The sequence below is a fragment of the Dermacentor silvarum genome, chromosome 5, assembly GCF_013339745.2.
Source record: "Dermacentor silvarum isolate Dsil-2018 chromosome 5, BIME_Dsil_1.4, whole genome shotgun sequence".
Classification (NCBI taxonomy): Eukaryota; Metazoa; Arthropoda; class Arachnida; order Ixodida; family Ixodidae; genus Dermacentor; species Dermacentor silvarum.
The window spans coordinates 103508472-103523606 of record NC_051158.1 but is presented as its reverse complement, the minus strand read 5'-3'; the positions used below and the strand labels follow the sequence as shown (position 1 = coordinate 103523606).

The 15135-nt window shown below is 44.7% G+C and overlaps 2 protein-coding genes across 2 annotated transcripts in view; both read right to left on the bottom strand.

Moving 5' to 3' along the window:
- Window positions 1-242: 242 nt before the first annotated feature.
- Window positions 243-9655, bottom strand: LOC125945931 (uncharacterized). Its single transcript, XM_049668334.1, has 4 exons — window positions 9123-9655; window positions 6697-6897; window positions 1402-1561; window positions 243-640 (listed from the first exon to the last, which is right to left on the bottom strand). Exons 2-4 carry the CDS (start codon window positions 6820-6822, stop codon window positions 585-587), a joined length of 342 nt encoding a protein of 113 aa, XP_049524291.1. The 5' UTR covers window positions 6823-6897; window positions 9123-9655; the 3' UTR covers window positions 243-584.
- LOC119452527 (uncharacterized) overlaps window positions 8632-15135 on the bottom strand; it is a 369508-nt gene continuing 363004 nt past the window's right edge. Inside the window, exon 3 of the mRNA XM_049668333.1 lies at window positions 8632-8646. The gene's annotated coding sequence lies outside the window, so the exon portion shown is untranslated. The remainder of the gene's footprint in view (window positions 8647-15135) is intronic.

Below are 15135 nucleotides of genomic sequence, written 5' to 3'. Positions count from 1 at the left end.
TGTATCCAACGCGTTTCCAGAATATCCAGTGCTCAGCCATTTTGTATCCAACGCGTTTCCAGAATATCCAGTGCTCAGCCATTTTGTATCCAACGCGTTTCCAGAATATCCAATGTGCTTGAAGCATAGCCTGTACTCAGCCATTCTGTTGCTTGTATGCTAGCTTACTGTCTATACAATTAGTAGCGAAGGAAACGTGATAGAAATAAGTGCGGGAAGGAAACTTCCTGCAGACACACGTAAAGCATAAACAAAATTATAATTTATTTAGAATACTATTTACAATACAGTTCTTGAACTGATGCAGGCATCAGTAGGGGTGCTCAGCTCCAGGGGCAGTAGCAGGAGGAGGGGCAGGGGCGGCAGGGACTGCAGGAGCAAGGGCGGCAGCAGCCGGACAGGAGGCGCCGACGGTGGAATGGCCAGGGACCTGAGGGCTAGGGAGGGGCAGGGAGAGGGCAGCAGTGGGCCGGCAATGATTCCTGCCCCGAAGGGAGGGATCATCGGGCTGCTCTGCTTAAAACGTTTCTGCGAAACGCCTCTTCCTGCCACCACCCCTGTCCACAGACCCTGGCAACCACCTCTTAATGCAGTCCTGTGCTTCTGTCAGGTCGGCCCTCCCCTTTCGCACAGATGACATCTGCACACAACCATACAAAGACCACAATTAGTCCATACAACATACACCGTAAAGATCACCCACAATAGAGCAGGCAAACACATTCAACAAAAGAAAACCTTAACATGGACTCAAGAGACTTGGTGAAATAAGTTGCGAAGTCTTTAGCACACAGTTTATCTGACAGAATTTGCAACCGCAGCCAACCTTATTGAATCGAGGTTCACAGCATGCTCAGCGGCGAAATGCAGGATACGCAAAGTATTGCTGTGGATAATTAAATGCTGCTATCACCTTCCCCGCCATGAAAATTCTTGATCCATTTACAGGATCTTCATCCCTGTTGCCTTCGTTGACATTCCTGTTTTTCCACCCTAACATAGCGTTAACATCATCAGTGATGATCACACCATGTCTTTACTAACGGAGACACATTCAACTGTCTCACCCGCTGATGCTAAACGTGTAAGCTGCCTGGTGTGATGCAATTCATCGGCATGCTCGTCAAGCAATTAACCTAAGCTGCCATTGGTGCTAGTGCAGAGCACACTTTCGCAATTTCTGCAAGGGCAGTGGTGGCTGAGTACGTGGCTTTCCTAGTAAAAAATGAAATCAGCCAATAGGGACGCCCAAATTTCATTGTTGTAGAAGTTGACAATTCATATGAAAGACAGGATTTTGGCAAGTACAATCTCTTGTTATGCAAGCCATTTCGCTGTAGAGGAGTTCGGCTGTATACAAAATACTTCAACGATGCAAAAGGATGACTAAGGAAGCTTTACCTGTGACTATCCGGCATAACTTCAAATTGATGAATGCCCTCTTCCCCTTCCTGCTATGAAGGCTGTAAAGCACTTGGACGGGGTGTGCCATTACAGCCTTCATGGAATTCGATGCCACCTCGCGCAGCGACTTCCCTCCTATTTGCAGGAGGTGCTTGCGCTGCAAAAGACAAAAATTGCCAGAGATTTGGAAATGAGCGTTGTATGTGGCAATGTTTTCAAGTTGAAAAATCTACCCAATACTACCAGAATATAATTTATTGCCAAGTGAAGTGAATTTTTAGCTGAGTGCTAAGCAAGACATTTATGCTGGAAGGGGTTTGTGACGCAATGCACTTTCATTGTAAATGTGCTCCACAACACCTAAGCGTTACTGGAAGAAACACAAACACGAAGTGCATCAGGTCTTGTCTGTTCTGTGCATTTCATGTTTGTGTTTCATAACCCTTAGCACAGTAACTATGTTTCATAGTAATTACTTCTCCAAGCTTTCACTGTCATTTGTAAGTGCACCAATTCTACTTCCATGCAAATTCCGAATGCATAATTAAGGGATGTGACATTAGAGTGCAGGAAAGTCAGATGTACATACGTGTGGCACAAAACAGCTTAAAGGCATACCGACATATTTTCAGACCTTCACATTTTGCATTAAAGGGACTGACAACCAGTTTTTAACGACCTAGTTTTATGGTAACCAAAAGCTAACCCTCAGCAATGTTTGCACCTGCAGCTTCGCAAATTGTGAAAGCAGCCTATCATTCTGATTTCACAGGAGTGAGTGCAACTGCAGTTAACTGCCTACATTTTGGCCCTTTGAACAACTTCTGAAAATACAAAGCTGGTACAATAAGTTTGCATTGTCGTACAGACCTTCTTACATTTGTACAGCGTTTTTTCCCAAAATACACACCCACATCATGGCTGCCTGGCCTCCGTTATCATTATTCTGTCGATAGACTTACCAAGCCAACTCATCAAAAACAAAGGCAGTGCCACTTTCACTACAAACGAAGGCTTATCAGCATATTTTACGGCAAAAAATACCAGAAAATATGGAGTGCATTTCAATACTAATAAGAATACCATGAATCCCATACAATAATAAAAAGCCATGTGATAGGCCTCTTATTCATGGTAAATAAGGAACAGTGTCCTGAAAACGTAGGGAGACGTAGACACACCACAAGTGTGGACATTCAACTGGTAAGCTTATTGAATGAACGAGTTGATGAACAGTTGAACTGCACATGCACCTGGAAGGCAGTGAACAATTTATGACATGCACTCGTGGTAAGATCAGGTGATACTAAACAATAATGAATTAACAAAAATAAAAACCATCGCGCTGCTCCACTGTCAACGATTTGCGTGGTCTAAAAAGAAAATTTCTTCTTGGAAGACTATTGCAGGCTGACTAATGCAACCTGGTCCTGCTTTTTGTATTCTATAGGCCTCACAAATTTCATGCGTCAATTGGTCTGTGGCGAAAAAGAATCTTGGTCCGAGAGAATTCTGCAGTGCACCCGCAGTCATCGCAATGCATTGCGAAATGCGAGGCACAAACAGTGCATTTTGGTGCTCCCTGAGGCGCACATTTACACACCGCCCCGATTGTCCCACGTACACTAGGCCACAGGTGAGGGGGATGCTGTACGCGATTGCAGTGGTGCAAGGCACAAACATGTTAGTGTGCCTTACAGGGCAGACACTACCTCCTTTCTGGCTGAAAAGAACAAAACAAATCTATGCCATGCCACGATGCCTGCCATGCCCTTCAACCTGTGCGAACGCTAGTGGATGTATGGCTAACGGCTTGCTTCTTGGTGCCGCATCTTTACTCTCCAAACTTTACTCTTCGCACAAGCTTTCCACAAGACACCAATAGCATGCTGTCTTGTGGAAAGCTCGTGCAAGAATTGAAGCATGCTATGGCCACTAGCGTTCGCACAGGTTGAAACAAAAAAAGGGGGGGGGGGGAATCGTGGCATGGCATAGATTTGTTGTTTTTTTTCAGCCAGAAAGAAAGTGGGTAGCATCTGCGCAGCAGTTACAAAATGTGTGGAGGGAGAAAGGTGCAAATGCAAAACAAGAATGCCTGCCCTGTAAGGCACACTGATATGCGTGTGCCTTGCGCCACTGCAATCGTCTACAGCATCCCCCTCACCTGTGGCCGAGTGTACGTGGGAAAATCAGGGCGGTGTGTAAACGTGCGCCTCAGGGAGCACCAAAATGCACTGTTTGCACCTCGCATTTGGAATTTCGGGCGCACTGCAGAATTCTCTCGGACCGAGATTCTCTTTCGCTACATAGACCAATTGACACATGAAATTTGCGAGGCCTATAGAATACAGAAAGCAGGACCAGGTTGCATTAGTCAGCCTAAAATAGTCTTCCAAGAAAGATAAATTTCCTTTTTAGACCACGCAAATCGTTGACAGCCGAGCAGTGTGGTGGTTTTTATTTTCTTAAATTCATTATTGTTTAGTATCACCTGATCTAACCACGAGTGCATGCACAGTTCCAGTGTTCATAAATTCGTTCATTCAATAAGTTTTCCAGTTGAAAGTCAGCACTTGTGGTGTGTGAAGTCTCCCTTCGTCTACGTTTTCAGTGCGCTGTTCCTTATTTACCCTGAATCAATACCAAGTTCCAGTTTTCCCTCCTCTTCGGGCCACTTATGCATCTGCATGTTTTTGCCATGTGGGGCGCCAAGGGTCATTTTTCGCAACTTTTGGGAAATTAATAAAAATGTAAATCCACATTTAATGAGAAAAACATGGCTTATTTTAACCAGTAGGACAGGTCGTTTTTCCACAAGCGGTTTTCTCAATTCATGTTCTGAGCAGTTGTCTGTCCCTTTACGTAAAGGTGCCGGACTTTAAAACCCCAGAAATATACTGGCAAACCCCAGAGTGCACTAAATACCTAATTTATACAAGTTTTTCTACAGCCAGGTTTCGTTTAGCATTCTCCCTCTCATAGCATCATGGCACAGAAGGCAACCACGTAAGACATGGGAAGGTTTGACACTTGCTTCGACTTGCTTGTCGAAAGGATGTTTCGGCTTCTACACTGAAGCCTTGTTCACTGACTAGTATTGATTTCATTTAGCTACAACAGGCATATGGCCAACCACTATGTCAGTGAACAAGGCTTCATGCGGAAGGCAGAACATATAACCCCTTCAACAACACTATTTTGGTCTGCATTACGTTTATTGTAGGTTTAAACTGGGTGGGAAAAAGCATGTCAAAAAACAAAACAGATGGCAACCAAGGTGAAAAAATATAAAACAATGCTATTTCCCCTTCACGGGGACCGTGTTCTCTCTATGGCCAGCATCTGTTTTTGCCATGAATGTTCAATGCAATGGTTCGAGCTGCTCACAATTTGACTGACTTTCCCAAACCTTGTCATTTAGACATGGAAAATGGGGTACCCCCATTACAATACCGTACTTACTCGCATAATGAATGCACTTTTCTTTCCTTGAAATTATGCGCAAAGTTGGGGGGGGGGGGTGCGTTTATTATGCAGGGTAAAATTTTGAACGATTTGTTTTTCCGCGGCCACCTCTAAAGAAAGCCGCAGTTTCGTCCGAAAGGCAAACCATCGATTGCGATAGCAAATGCGCAGAGAGCTATACAAACAAAGCAAGGATAGTAGTTCTATCGCCCGTATAAACTTCCAAAGTAATTTAACCAGCATGGTGTCAGCGCGCACAGGCAAACATGAACCAATCACACTCGATGACCGCGGACAATCCCTGTCGAAATGCTGGTGTGAGGAAACGCTTCAGCAACAGCGAGTGAAGTGACCTTCATGCCGTGTATCGCTTCAACGCAAACTGAGCGGCAATAACGGAGTACGCACAAAAGTATAAGCCGCCGTCGCACCTAGACTCAGCCTCCGACGCAGATCGTTTTCAAGATAAGGCGCGCGCGGCCGTGCAATGTGCAGTTGCTGTGCCGCCTCCCTCCCCTCCCAGCGGCGCCATGCACACGACGAAATACGGCGCGTTTCCTACCCGCTTTCTTCCCTCGAACGCGGGATAGAGCCGCAATCGTTGGCGCCGACTTCAAAAATGCACCTGGAGTGTCCATATGATTGCTACCGTAATAAAAGTAGGAGACACGTACAAATCGGCGTCCGATACAATCGTACCCACCAAATGCCATATCGGACGCCGAATCGTACTGTGTCTCTCCTACTTCACGGCAGCAAGTTCAGGGTGCGTTTACTACGCGGGAGAAATAGAAATTGAAATTTTGACGACGAAAGTTGGGGGTGCGTTCATTATGCGAGCACGTCCATTACACAAGTAAATATGGTATTTCACTTATTCAATCTGAAGGGCATAAATTCTCTTACATATATGTAGCATAGTAGCAGATAAAGCAAAGCACAGAAAAATCAGAGTAGTGCAATAAAAGTAACAGGGGCCACAGAGTATGTGGGTTTACATTCTTATAGTAATTGCTAGTGCTCTAGAAAATGCTTTGAACCAATGCATGAAACTAGATAGTTTAGGAGTTTGTTTCATGAGCTTGTAGCACAAGAAAAAAAATGTTAGTGCAATGAGGCAATTCGACAACAGGTACACCAGACATGCGGCAAATGTGGTTTTCATAACATATCCAATTGCAATGCAATTTTCAAACTCTATTATTTAGAAAACAAAACTGTAGATTAAAATGAGGTAAATACAGTATATACAGAACATTATTGCACCCCTTTTCCTGTACTGTGTCCCACTTGTTTGCACTGCTATTTATCATTCACGAAGTGCCAACTCGTCCAACAAAAAGAATTTATTCACAAGTGCTCTGCATTGTGTCCTTCTATAGAAAGCTGCCACAGTTTGCATTTTATATCAGCAATGCATGTTTATGAACTTAACGACTTACTCCTGCTTCATGAATGTATCTCTACGGAGAGCTGCTGGAAATCACCGATTCAGCAAGCCACTGTGGTAGCTCAGTGCCTATGGCGTTGCGGTGCTGAGCTGGAGGTCAAACATTTGATTCTGGCAGTCATGGTCACATTTCGATGAGGCCTCGTTGCAAGAACACTAGTGTACGCTTAGATTTAGATGCAGGTTTATGTAACTAAGGTCCAGTCCAAATATGTCATTAGAAACTATACAGCAGGTAAGAAATTATTTCCAAGAACTCTTTAGTGTGTGCTATGCAAAGTTCCTTCACATAGAACCCACAGCATGTTTCATGAAACAGCACAGAACTTCCACATGTTACATAGCCTTATAATTAAAAATAAAACGGCAGTACAAACCAAGGGGGCAGCCACAGTCTCATCCCGCACGGCTGCCCCTAATTCGTCAATACTGTCGGCAGGTAGCCGAGGAAGAACTGGAGGCACCGTCGACAAGGCAGGCTCATGCCTCATGCAGTACCTCATTCCTCAGCTGCTGCAGCTCATGCAGGACGTCCCTGTTCTGCTGCCACACCTCCAGCTGCACCCGCAGCAGCACCGCTGAAACACAAAAATATTTACTTCACAGCAGAAATGGTACATTTATGGCATATTTGGCTGTTTCAGAGCACACTGGTAAATGTAAAGTATCAGGACTTGTACAGGTCTCGGTGACAAAAATTCATAGGTATTTAAAGACTTTCAAGGGTGCTTCCAGCAATAGAAGGAGAGGTATTCTGTCTAATGGGGAGTACCGTATTTTGCGGTCTATAAGTCGCACCTTTGTATAACATTCACCCCCTCAAACCGGCAGCTTTTCCAGAAAAAAAACGTAAATAAGTCACACCCGGTGTATAAGACGCACCTCTTCGTTCGGTAAGCGATTTAAAAAAATCGTCACGTTTCTTTCCGTGAACGTGGGTCACGCGCAAGCGTAAGGGTGCTTCTAGTTCACTGTAGTAAGGGTACCATATATTTCCGCTCCAGGCGCATTTCTGCCGTCGTGGTTGCCGCGATGTTCCGTATAAAGTCCAAGGGCGATAAAGGGCGATAACATCGTCCTCGTGCACCATACTCTGTATGTGCGAGTGAAAGCGTCCGACGGTGAGCCGAATCGCGCACAAGGGAGGAAAGCGGGAAGGCGGTTTGTACGCTGGTAGCAACTGGGCAGTTTGCACAGCAGCGCGCGCTGTATCTCGACAGCGATCTGCAGATGCGACAAATTCGGGATCAGCCGACTCACGGTCGACCTGCCGCCGCTTGCGTTGCTGCTCCGTCCTCATCGCACGGTGCTCGGGAACTCGATCACGAGAACTTGGCACCTTGATAGCGCGCACAGAACACGCAGCAATTAAGTCAACCAGCGCGCATCGCATGGCCATAACATCGAATGCGTTTTCGACGGCAGTTTTCACGGAAAAACAAAAAAACGTACATAAGTCGCACCGTTCTATTCTAGCTACTCTAGAAATGGCATTACACATAATATGGTGAGATATTAAAGGAAAGTTACTTGAGAACTTCTAAGCCTCTAAGTTCTGTACAGTGATCTGGTGGTAGAGACCAGGGACTTATAAAAACAGGGGACTCAGTTAGGGTAGGCTGTCAACCCAATGTACAATAGAACCCAAAAGGCGTACCAAGGAGTTTGTGTTTTGGGGGATGCTCCTTCTAAAACACACTATTAAATTCACCTTCCAAACTTGCGTGTGACTAAGGATCAAAGCTCAGCATACGATGGGCCATTCTTCAGATCGTAGAAACTCTCTAAACTTCTTGCGAACATTTCAAACTTGAACTTGCCTTCCTGGAAGAGTTCTAGCACATAGCCTCTTTGATAATTACTTTTATAGGGGCCCTGCAGAGCCCTTTTCCAAGATTTGAGAAACGCATTCTGCTGTTGAGTGCACCGTTTTTCCAAGGAATACAATTTTTTAAAAATGTTTGAAAAGGCCTCATAAACGAAGGCATTCGGAGCATAATATTTACTTTCCCTATTACCCCTCAACTCATTGGTTCTCTTAAGCCGGGGCAGTGCCAGTAGCAATGACAGGCCTATCACACCTCACCTTTATTTTTTCGAAGGAAACTTATGGTAACTTTTCAAGATGGGAATCAGACAAAACTTTTAAGAATGATAAAGGAGTGGCGATGCATTGGCAATTGTCGATTACCCACTTGCTAATTCTCTCTAATAAATCTGACAGGGTATAAACACAAGTAATTTGTCACAAGAATTGACCACATAATGCCTACTGGAAGCTAGCCAGCATTTTAAAAATGGTGAGGAGCAGCCCTCTGGAAAGCTATCTTTAAGACTGCTTCTTAGCTACTCCCGCTACATGTAGAATGTGTTTGCTTGCCAAGATCAAGGGGTGGTTCAGTGCTGCTTTAATGCACCAATAGCAAGAATGTCTCGGTTTATTTTTCAGTGCCATCTGCTTTTAGAAATTCATTGCTCAGATAGGCCAAAACAAATGCCGATTTGTGCATATTGATCTGTACAGCAACGCATTGACAAGCTTTCCAGCCACATGCAAAATAAAAGTGCTACCACAGCCTACTTCCTAAGCTGACTCCAGCATATTCGATTCCATTCAAAGGTTGAAGCCTATAGATTTCTATGGGATTAACTTTTATTATACCAATCCTAAAATTAATTCAAACTTGACTGGTCATCGCACACGTGTTCGACCCTAATGGTGACCGCATTAGGTTCGAGAATCCTAAAAAGACCAGAGCTGGGCAGTTAAACACACTGAATGGTTATTTTATGGAAAGCTCACGGGGTGCAGGCAGGTCCAGTCGAGGTGAAGCAGCACGCCCCTCTTCATCATAGCCAGCTTCAATGCCTAAATAGAATGTTTATGCATGTACATTTATTTTTGAGCAACTATATTCTAAATCAACAATTCAGAAATTTTCAAGGCAAAGGTATAGTCATAAAAGAAAAAGTGGACTGTTTAACTAGCATGGATATTTAAAAAAAAGAAAAGAATGCAGCTACCTTAAAAAAAGTTCTCCAGTAAAAGAAAGAACATTTTGGTCCAATATACTCAACCATACACCACCATTTTTGGGGGACAGATAGAGAGCTATGCAAGAGGCAAGCACATGTCAACACAAGATTATATTAATCTAGAAGTGACTGAACGGTATCCTGGTAACCTTTGTTGCAGGCACTTCGACTTGCCACTTTAGCCTGATGCTGTCACCTGCTAGCTTCCTGGTCAGCCCAGTTAACAGAGCGACTGCTCTGTAAATGTAACCCTGCTCCGAGTTTGCCTTCCGCTTTCACATAAGCATGAGCATAAAAAAACAAAAAACACAAGCAATTACCCGACAGCTCCGTGTGTCCACAGCCGACTCGCATTCTGCCTTCTTGGCCCTCCTCTTTGCCTCGTCATAAGTGCCTTTGAACAAAGTAAAGATATTCAAAACAGATTATAATAGACACTAGAACGACAAGCAACCTGTTAAGCTGTGCAGGCTACATTCAACAGACAAATGTCATGAATAAGATATTTGTGACCTCTGTAAATGCCCACAGCAAACTGCGCAGACATTGTGAACAAGCTGGCACAGCTTTGATGACGTCAAAGGATCAGTGGTACAAGTTAACATAACTCAGGAACTGTAGAATGACACTAAAGAATTAGTTTGTCATTGTTTTTATATTGTTTGCAAGTTTTCAGTTGCACCCACCGGCCACCAACAGTCAGTGTTATGACACATCAGAGACAGTCAAGCACCTGCAAATCTCAATAAACAATGAATCATTTATTATTACAAGCCCCTTTCAACGCAAAAATGCAGATTGCATTTGGTATAACTTGGGATGGCAACATTCAAACTGGCCAAAAGGTGCAAGCCTCTTGGTGCACAGTTTTTAAAGTCAGATGTTTAACAAACTATGCAACCTTCTAAGGCAGTTTTATACCTGCAAGATATCAGCCATAAAATGACAAGAGTGCTGTTAACATTCAAGCCATTGCTAATTTTACAGATTTAGGCAATGCAAGCAAGGCGGGGGAAAATTATGCAACAATGGGGCTTGTCAACAATAATTGCAACATTTTCAACAGCTATACCAGAGTGCATCATACACAAAAAGGGAAGGGGGGGGGGGGGGCAAACGAACTCTGTTGGTCCTGACCACCGTGGTCTTAAAGGGACACTAAATAGAAAAGTACTTCTGCATGAGTAAATTACTGTTCAGTCTACACAAACAAAACAAAGTGCATGTTCTTTGGAGTTTGGTTGAAAAAGCGCTAGTATTCATGGTGCACGTCATCCAAGTAGCAAAACAAAGTAATGAGCCAACTTTTTATTTGTTCTAATTGTCAAGATGTTAATTTGGGAGTTGAGCATCATAAGCGACACCAAAAGAAGCCGTTTCCAGCGAGGAACACATTGTGTGCTTATTTTTTCCAGCAATGAACCCCCAACCCCATGAAATTTGAAAAAGATAATGTGCATGGAATTGCAGGGCCCTGAAATTGTCTTAGTGGGTAAGCAAGCTGGCCCTGTCATTGATAATAACTTAAATATTCTTTACACAATGCACCAACAGCTCCCCGATATTATCAAATACCAACATAAAAGAAATGCACTGCTCCGAGTGGTTAGCCTGCGACGAGCAGTTTACGTTCCCGCGTGCCTCATAATCAGAACTGGTTTTGGCACGTAAAACCCCAGAAAGAAGAACAGTTAACCTTCCCCGCTGAGACTTTTGGATGGCACAGCAACCTTTTGCACACGGGTGCATTGACGCATGGCAGTTTTCATACTTGCAGGCTTCTCTCCACGAGAAAAATAAACATGATGTGGACCTTGCTAGAAGCATGTCACTCTAATATATCATACAACTTCCTTATCAACACCCAAACAGATAGATGACTAAATTATAAGAGTTAGCTATAACTAATTAGGCGCCAAGGCCTCATAAATTACTGGCCATTTCTCAACTGGACTCCGAATAACATGCACTTGGTTTTATTTGTGTAAAATTATCTGTGTATTTATAAAGCTTGTTACATAACAGCTGGGACACTATATTTACCATCAGGGTTTTTTTGTTACAGAGGATTGTGGTCACAGGTACAAGGATTAGGTACAACACAATGTCATTCCTACTTATCCAATGTTAGTTGTTGCAATATTACGAGAAAAAAGAACCGTACTAATGCAACACAATATTAGGTCAAAACAAAAGGAAAGCATGGTACAGTTATTGGTACATTTAGCATAAGAGCACTTAATACAGCCATGAGATAGTGAAAGGGCTACAACAATACATTGCAGTTACTGCCCTCATCAACTCGTGATCTTGAACTTGAGCTGTTTGGAACAGATGACAATAATACTCTTTTGATTTACGTGGTATATAGAAGTTCAAGGTACAAGTTCAACAGTCGGTTAAGGTAGCCGAGCATAAGGTTAGCCGTGATATGTACGTCAAACTTATACAGGGTGCTGAATAATTTCGCTGCGCCCGTTCGAAACAAGGTTTTGCACTCATCACTGCACTGTTCTTGCTCAAATTTTGCAGAACGATCACATTTTGGGGTAACCTTCATTGAGTATGACACTTACCCCAATTAATTGCCTGGTGTTTTTAGAAAAAAAAAGTGAAAACTTGCCTTGTGGGGATGTGACCTGCTGCAACGAGAGCACTAGCATAAACTTGTGTCGCTGCCTGCTGGCAGCGGCAGAAAGCAGCTGGTCTGGGAGGTTTGCCACATGTTCCAGGAGCAGGCAACATGCGGCAAACCTCCCTGACCAGCTGATTACGAAACTTAACACCCATGAATTTTGTATACGTAATGAAATGTCGGTCTCACGAAGAACAAAAATCGTCTGTGTGGAAACGCGACTCTCACGATTAAGCAATTGGTGCACAAGTTTACTGCAATTGGTGCAGAACTATTACTACTGATGTAAACCACCTCGTGACTTGCCGAGAAGCGTGTTGACACTGCTGCACATTATCTCATAATTTCTGCCTAAGGAAGCTAGCATGACATCATAATCGCCGCGCGTATAAGGAGCCATTCTGCGCCTAGTCCGCGCCGAGTACGGGGGCACGCTGCAATTGAGAAGTTTGTTTTCTATGCACCGAATCTGTTTTAGAGATTTTGCTAAAGATCCATTGTGTGCCACAAGCGCTCCGCTATTTACATGCGCCGTTTGATTCATGTGGTCGATCCACTGCATAAGGCTGGAGCTTTCTGTGCAAGCATACGAAATCGGTGGTTTCATTAGAGCACGTATCCTTTTGCATGAGGTACAATTAAGCTCGTCTCTCATGGAGAGCAAAGCTAGCGGAAGCCGCTGAATGTTTACGCTAAGTTGTGAACAACACATGGCTGAAGCAAAGTGTTACATGCTGGTCTCATATTGTGGAACTAACACGCACCACTCGTACGGGACGAACAGGGAGCCATTAGAAGACGCCGAGCACTAAATAAGTCTCTTAGATGATTTTTCAGGTGCTTTAATGTTCGCATAGAATCCACATGGCTTTGTTTGGCACCGCCGCAGCAGTGACGTGGTAATTTCTCGCGAAAGCGGCTAATTTATTTCCTGGCGGGCATGGTTGCGTGTAGACTCCGCTGCTCTAAACGATGCTTGTGGCCGGGTAACACGTGCCTAGATCCCCGACAGACCTCATTCAAGATCTATAGTGTAGCTATATCGCGCAAGTCGTGCATGAAATCTACGCCCAACGTCTTTCTGTGTATCAAAAAAGCGGTCTAGTCAATACCATTCCGGAGTATATAACATACGCGCATGATTGAACTCATCTCGAGCGCACGTAGTATGCGACCGATCGCCTAGCCACACGTGCGCTCGCTGCATATTTGGCACGCGCCATTAACTACGCAAATACTCGCACACGACGTTGACCCGTAGATGAGAATGCACATAAGGTACAATCACGACAAGAAAACTCTCGTATGGAAAAAAATGCATACTCACGCACACGTTGACTTCGGTCTCTGCGGTTACCACGTTGCGGACAAGGCAAAGCTTTCGTCGATGGCGATGGCGCAAATTCCGGCACGAAAGGAGAGAGAGGAATTCGAGGACCCGACGCTCTTTTCTTTTTTTTTTTCTTTTTTTGCGCCACCTCTCGAATCGCCAGTACAAAAGTACATTATTATTTCATTAATTACGGCGCATGATACGCAATAAAAACAAGCATACCGGGAAGCGCGTTCAAGTCGCGCGGGTAGCACCAGAATCATTGAATGAAAAAAACGAAAAAAAAGAAAATGTATATTAATGTTTGTATAAATCCGATGCGCAATCCAGCTTTCCGTGGCTGTAGAGTGTACTAGTGGCTGCTTCGTTACGGTTTGCAGGTGGTGTAGGTGAATCGAACGTAGAATCGAACATACCTTTGAGACGTTCGATTCACCTTTATTAACAGCTCATTCGTTTCAGCGGTGCAGCAATGATACGGTGGCTAGAAGGCCAATGGCGCCTTTGAACATTATGAGAAACCCGCCGTTCGTTTCAAAATGCACAGGAAAGGTGCAGGGCTGGTTCGCGATTTTGCTGCACCTTTGCTACGGTCGGTGCCGACTTGGTGCAGTCGTGCAGGTCCTAGAATGTACACACCTTATATTCTAATACACCGTGGTACAGGTGCGTAGCAGCAGCGCAGCAGATGACACAGCACACATGCACAAGCGCCGTTAAAATCCAGCTCACGGGTATCTGCCGTGTCTAGGCAAGTGCGGGTATGTTAACGTCTCTGAAGCCGATTACACCAGCAGCGCAAGACCTATTTAACGCACGCCGTGCACATTGGTCGGACAAAACACACACCTGCACCGGGTCTGCACCTCGGTATTCGTTTCTTCTGCCGCGCTGTGCCTGCGCTGCAGAAATCGAGCTGCATAATTTCTGAACTTTCCGTGAATCGGTGCGCAAACTGGTTCACAGTGGTGCAGGCGAATCGAACGGGCCTTTAAAAAATGCGTTCGATTCTTGGAGGAAGGAAAAAAATGTTTGGAGTAGGGATAGTAGTTTTATCGGCTGCGTGAAGTTGGACGCATTCACTTACTAAGTGAATTAACAAGCGTGGTGTCAGCGCGCACAAGCACACATGAATAGATCACACTCGATGACCGCAGACAACCACTGTCTAAACGCTGGCAGCAAGCGCAGCGAGCGAAGGTTCGTGCGGTTTATCGCTTCAACGGAAAACTGAGCGGCCGAATGCACAGCGCAATTACAAAGGTCAGAGCCGTTTGGAGGTCACTTGCAAGATACGGCGTGCGCGACAACACCGGCAGCCCGTACCGGCGCAAACATAATAAAGAAGCAAGCGCAAAGCGCAAAGTACATGAACGCATTTGTTGGCAGAGTAGAAGCCACCACCCCCCTCCCCCCTCTCCCGCGCTTCCTTCCCGCTTTGCTCCTTTCGCGTGGGAGATTGCGTCGCCAGATTCCCTTGCGCCCGGTTGCAAGATTTTATCGCCCTTGGAATTTATACGGAACCTCACGCCGACGACGACGGCAGAAATCTGCTTGAAGTGTCCATATAATTGCTATTGCAATAAAAACTTCCTTCATGAAGGAAGAAATTGTTCTTCCAGGAAAAAAATTTTCTTCCTCCATGATTCGATTCGATTCGGCTCATGCGTTGGCAGGTCGACTGCTCCTTGCTGTGACCGACTGCCCCACTGCACTGCTGCTGTCCACGCTTTCGACTCGCCGTCGTCTTGCATTTTTTGGCACTGGCTACAGCGTTGCGGTTTCGGCATCTGACTCGTCCCTCTCGCTCAT

Excerpts from the sequence above, each read along its gene's own strand:
- LOC125945931 (XM_049668334.1), bottom strand. The coding sequence starts at position 6,822 with ATGAGGTACTGCATGAGGCATGAGCCTGCCTTGTCGACGGTGCCTCCA. Across the intron at positions 1,562-6,696 it reads AGACTGTGGCTGCCCCCTTG|CGCAAGCACCTCCTGCAAAT; the intron begins GTTTGTACTGCC and ends TGTCTTTTGCAG. Across the intron at positions 641-1,401 it reads GTTATGCCGGATAGTCACAG|ATGTCATCTGTGCGAAAGGG; the intron begins GTAAAGCTTCCT and ends GGTTGTGTGCAG.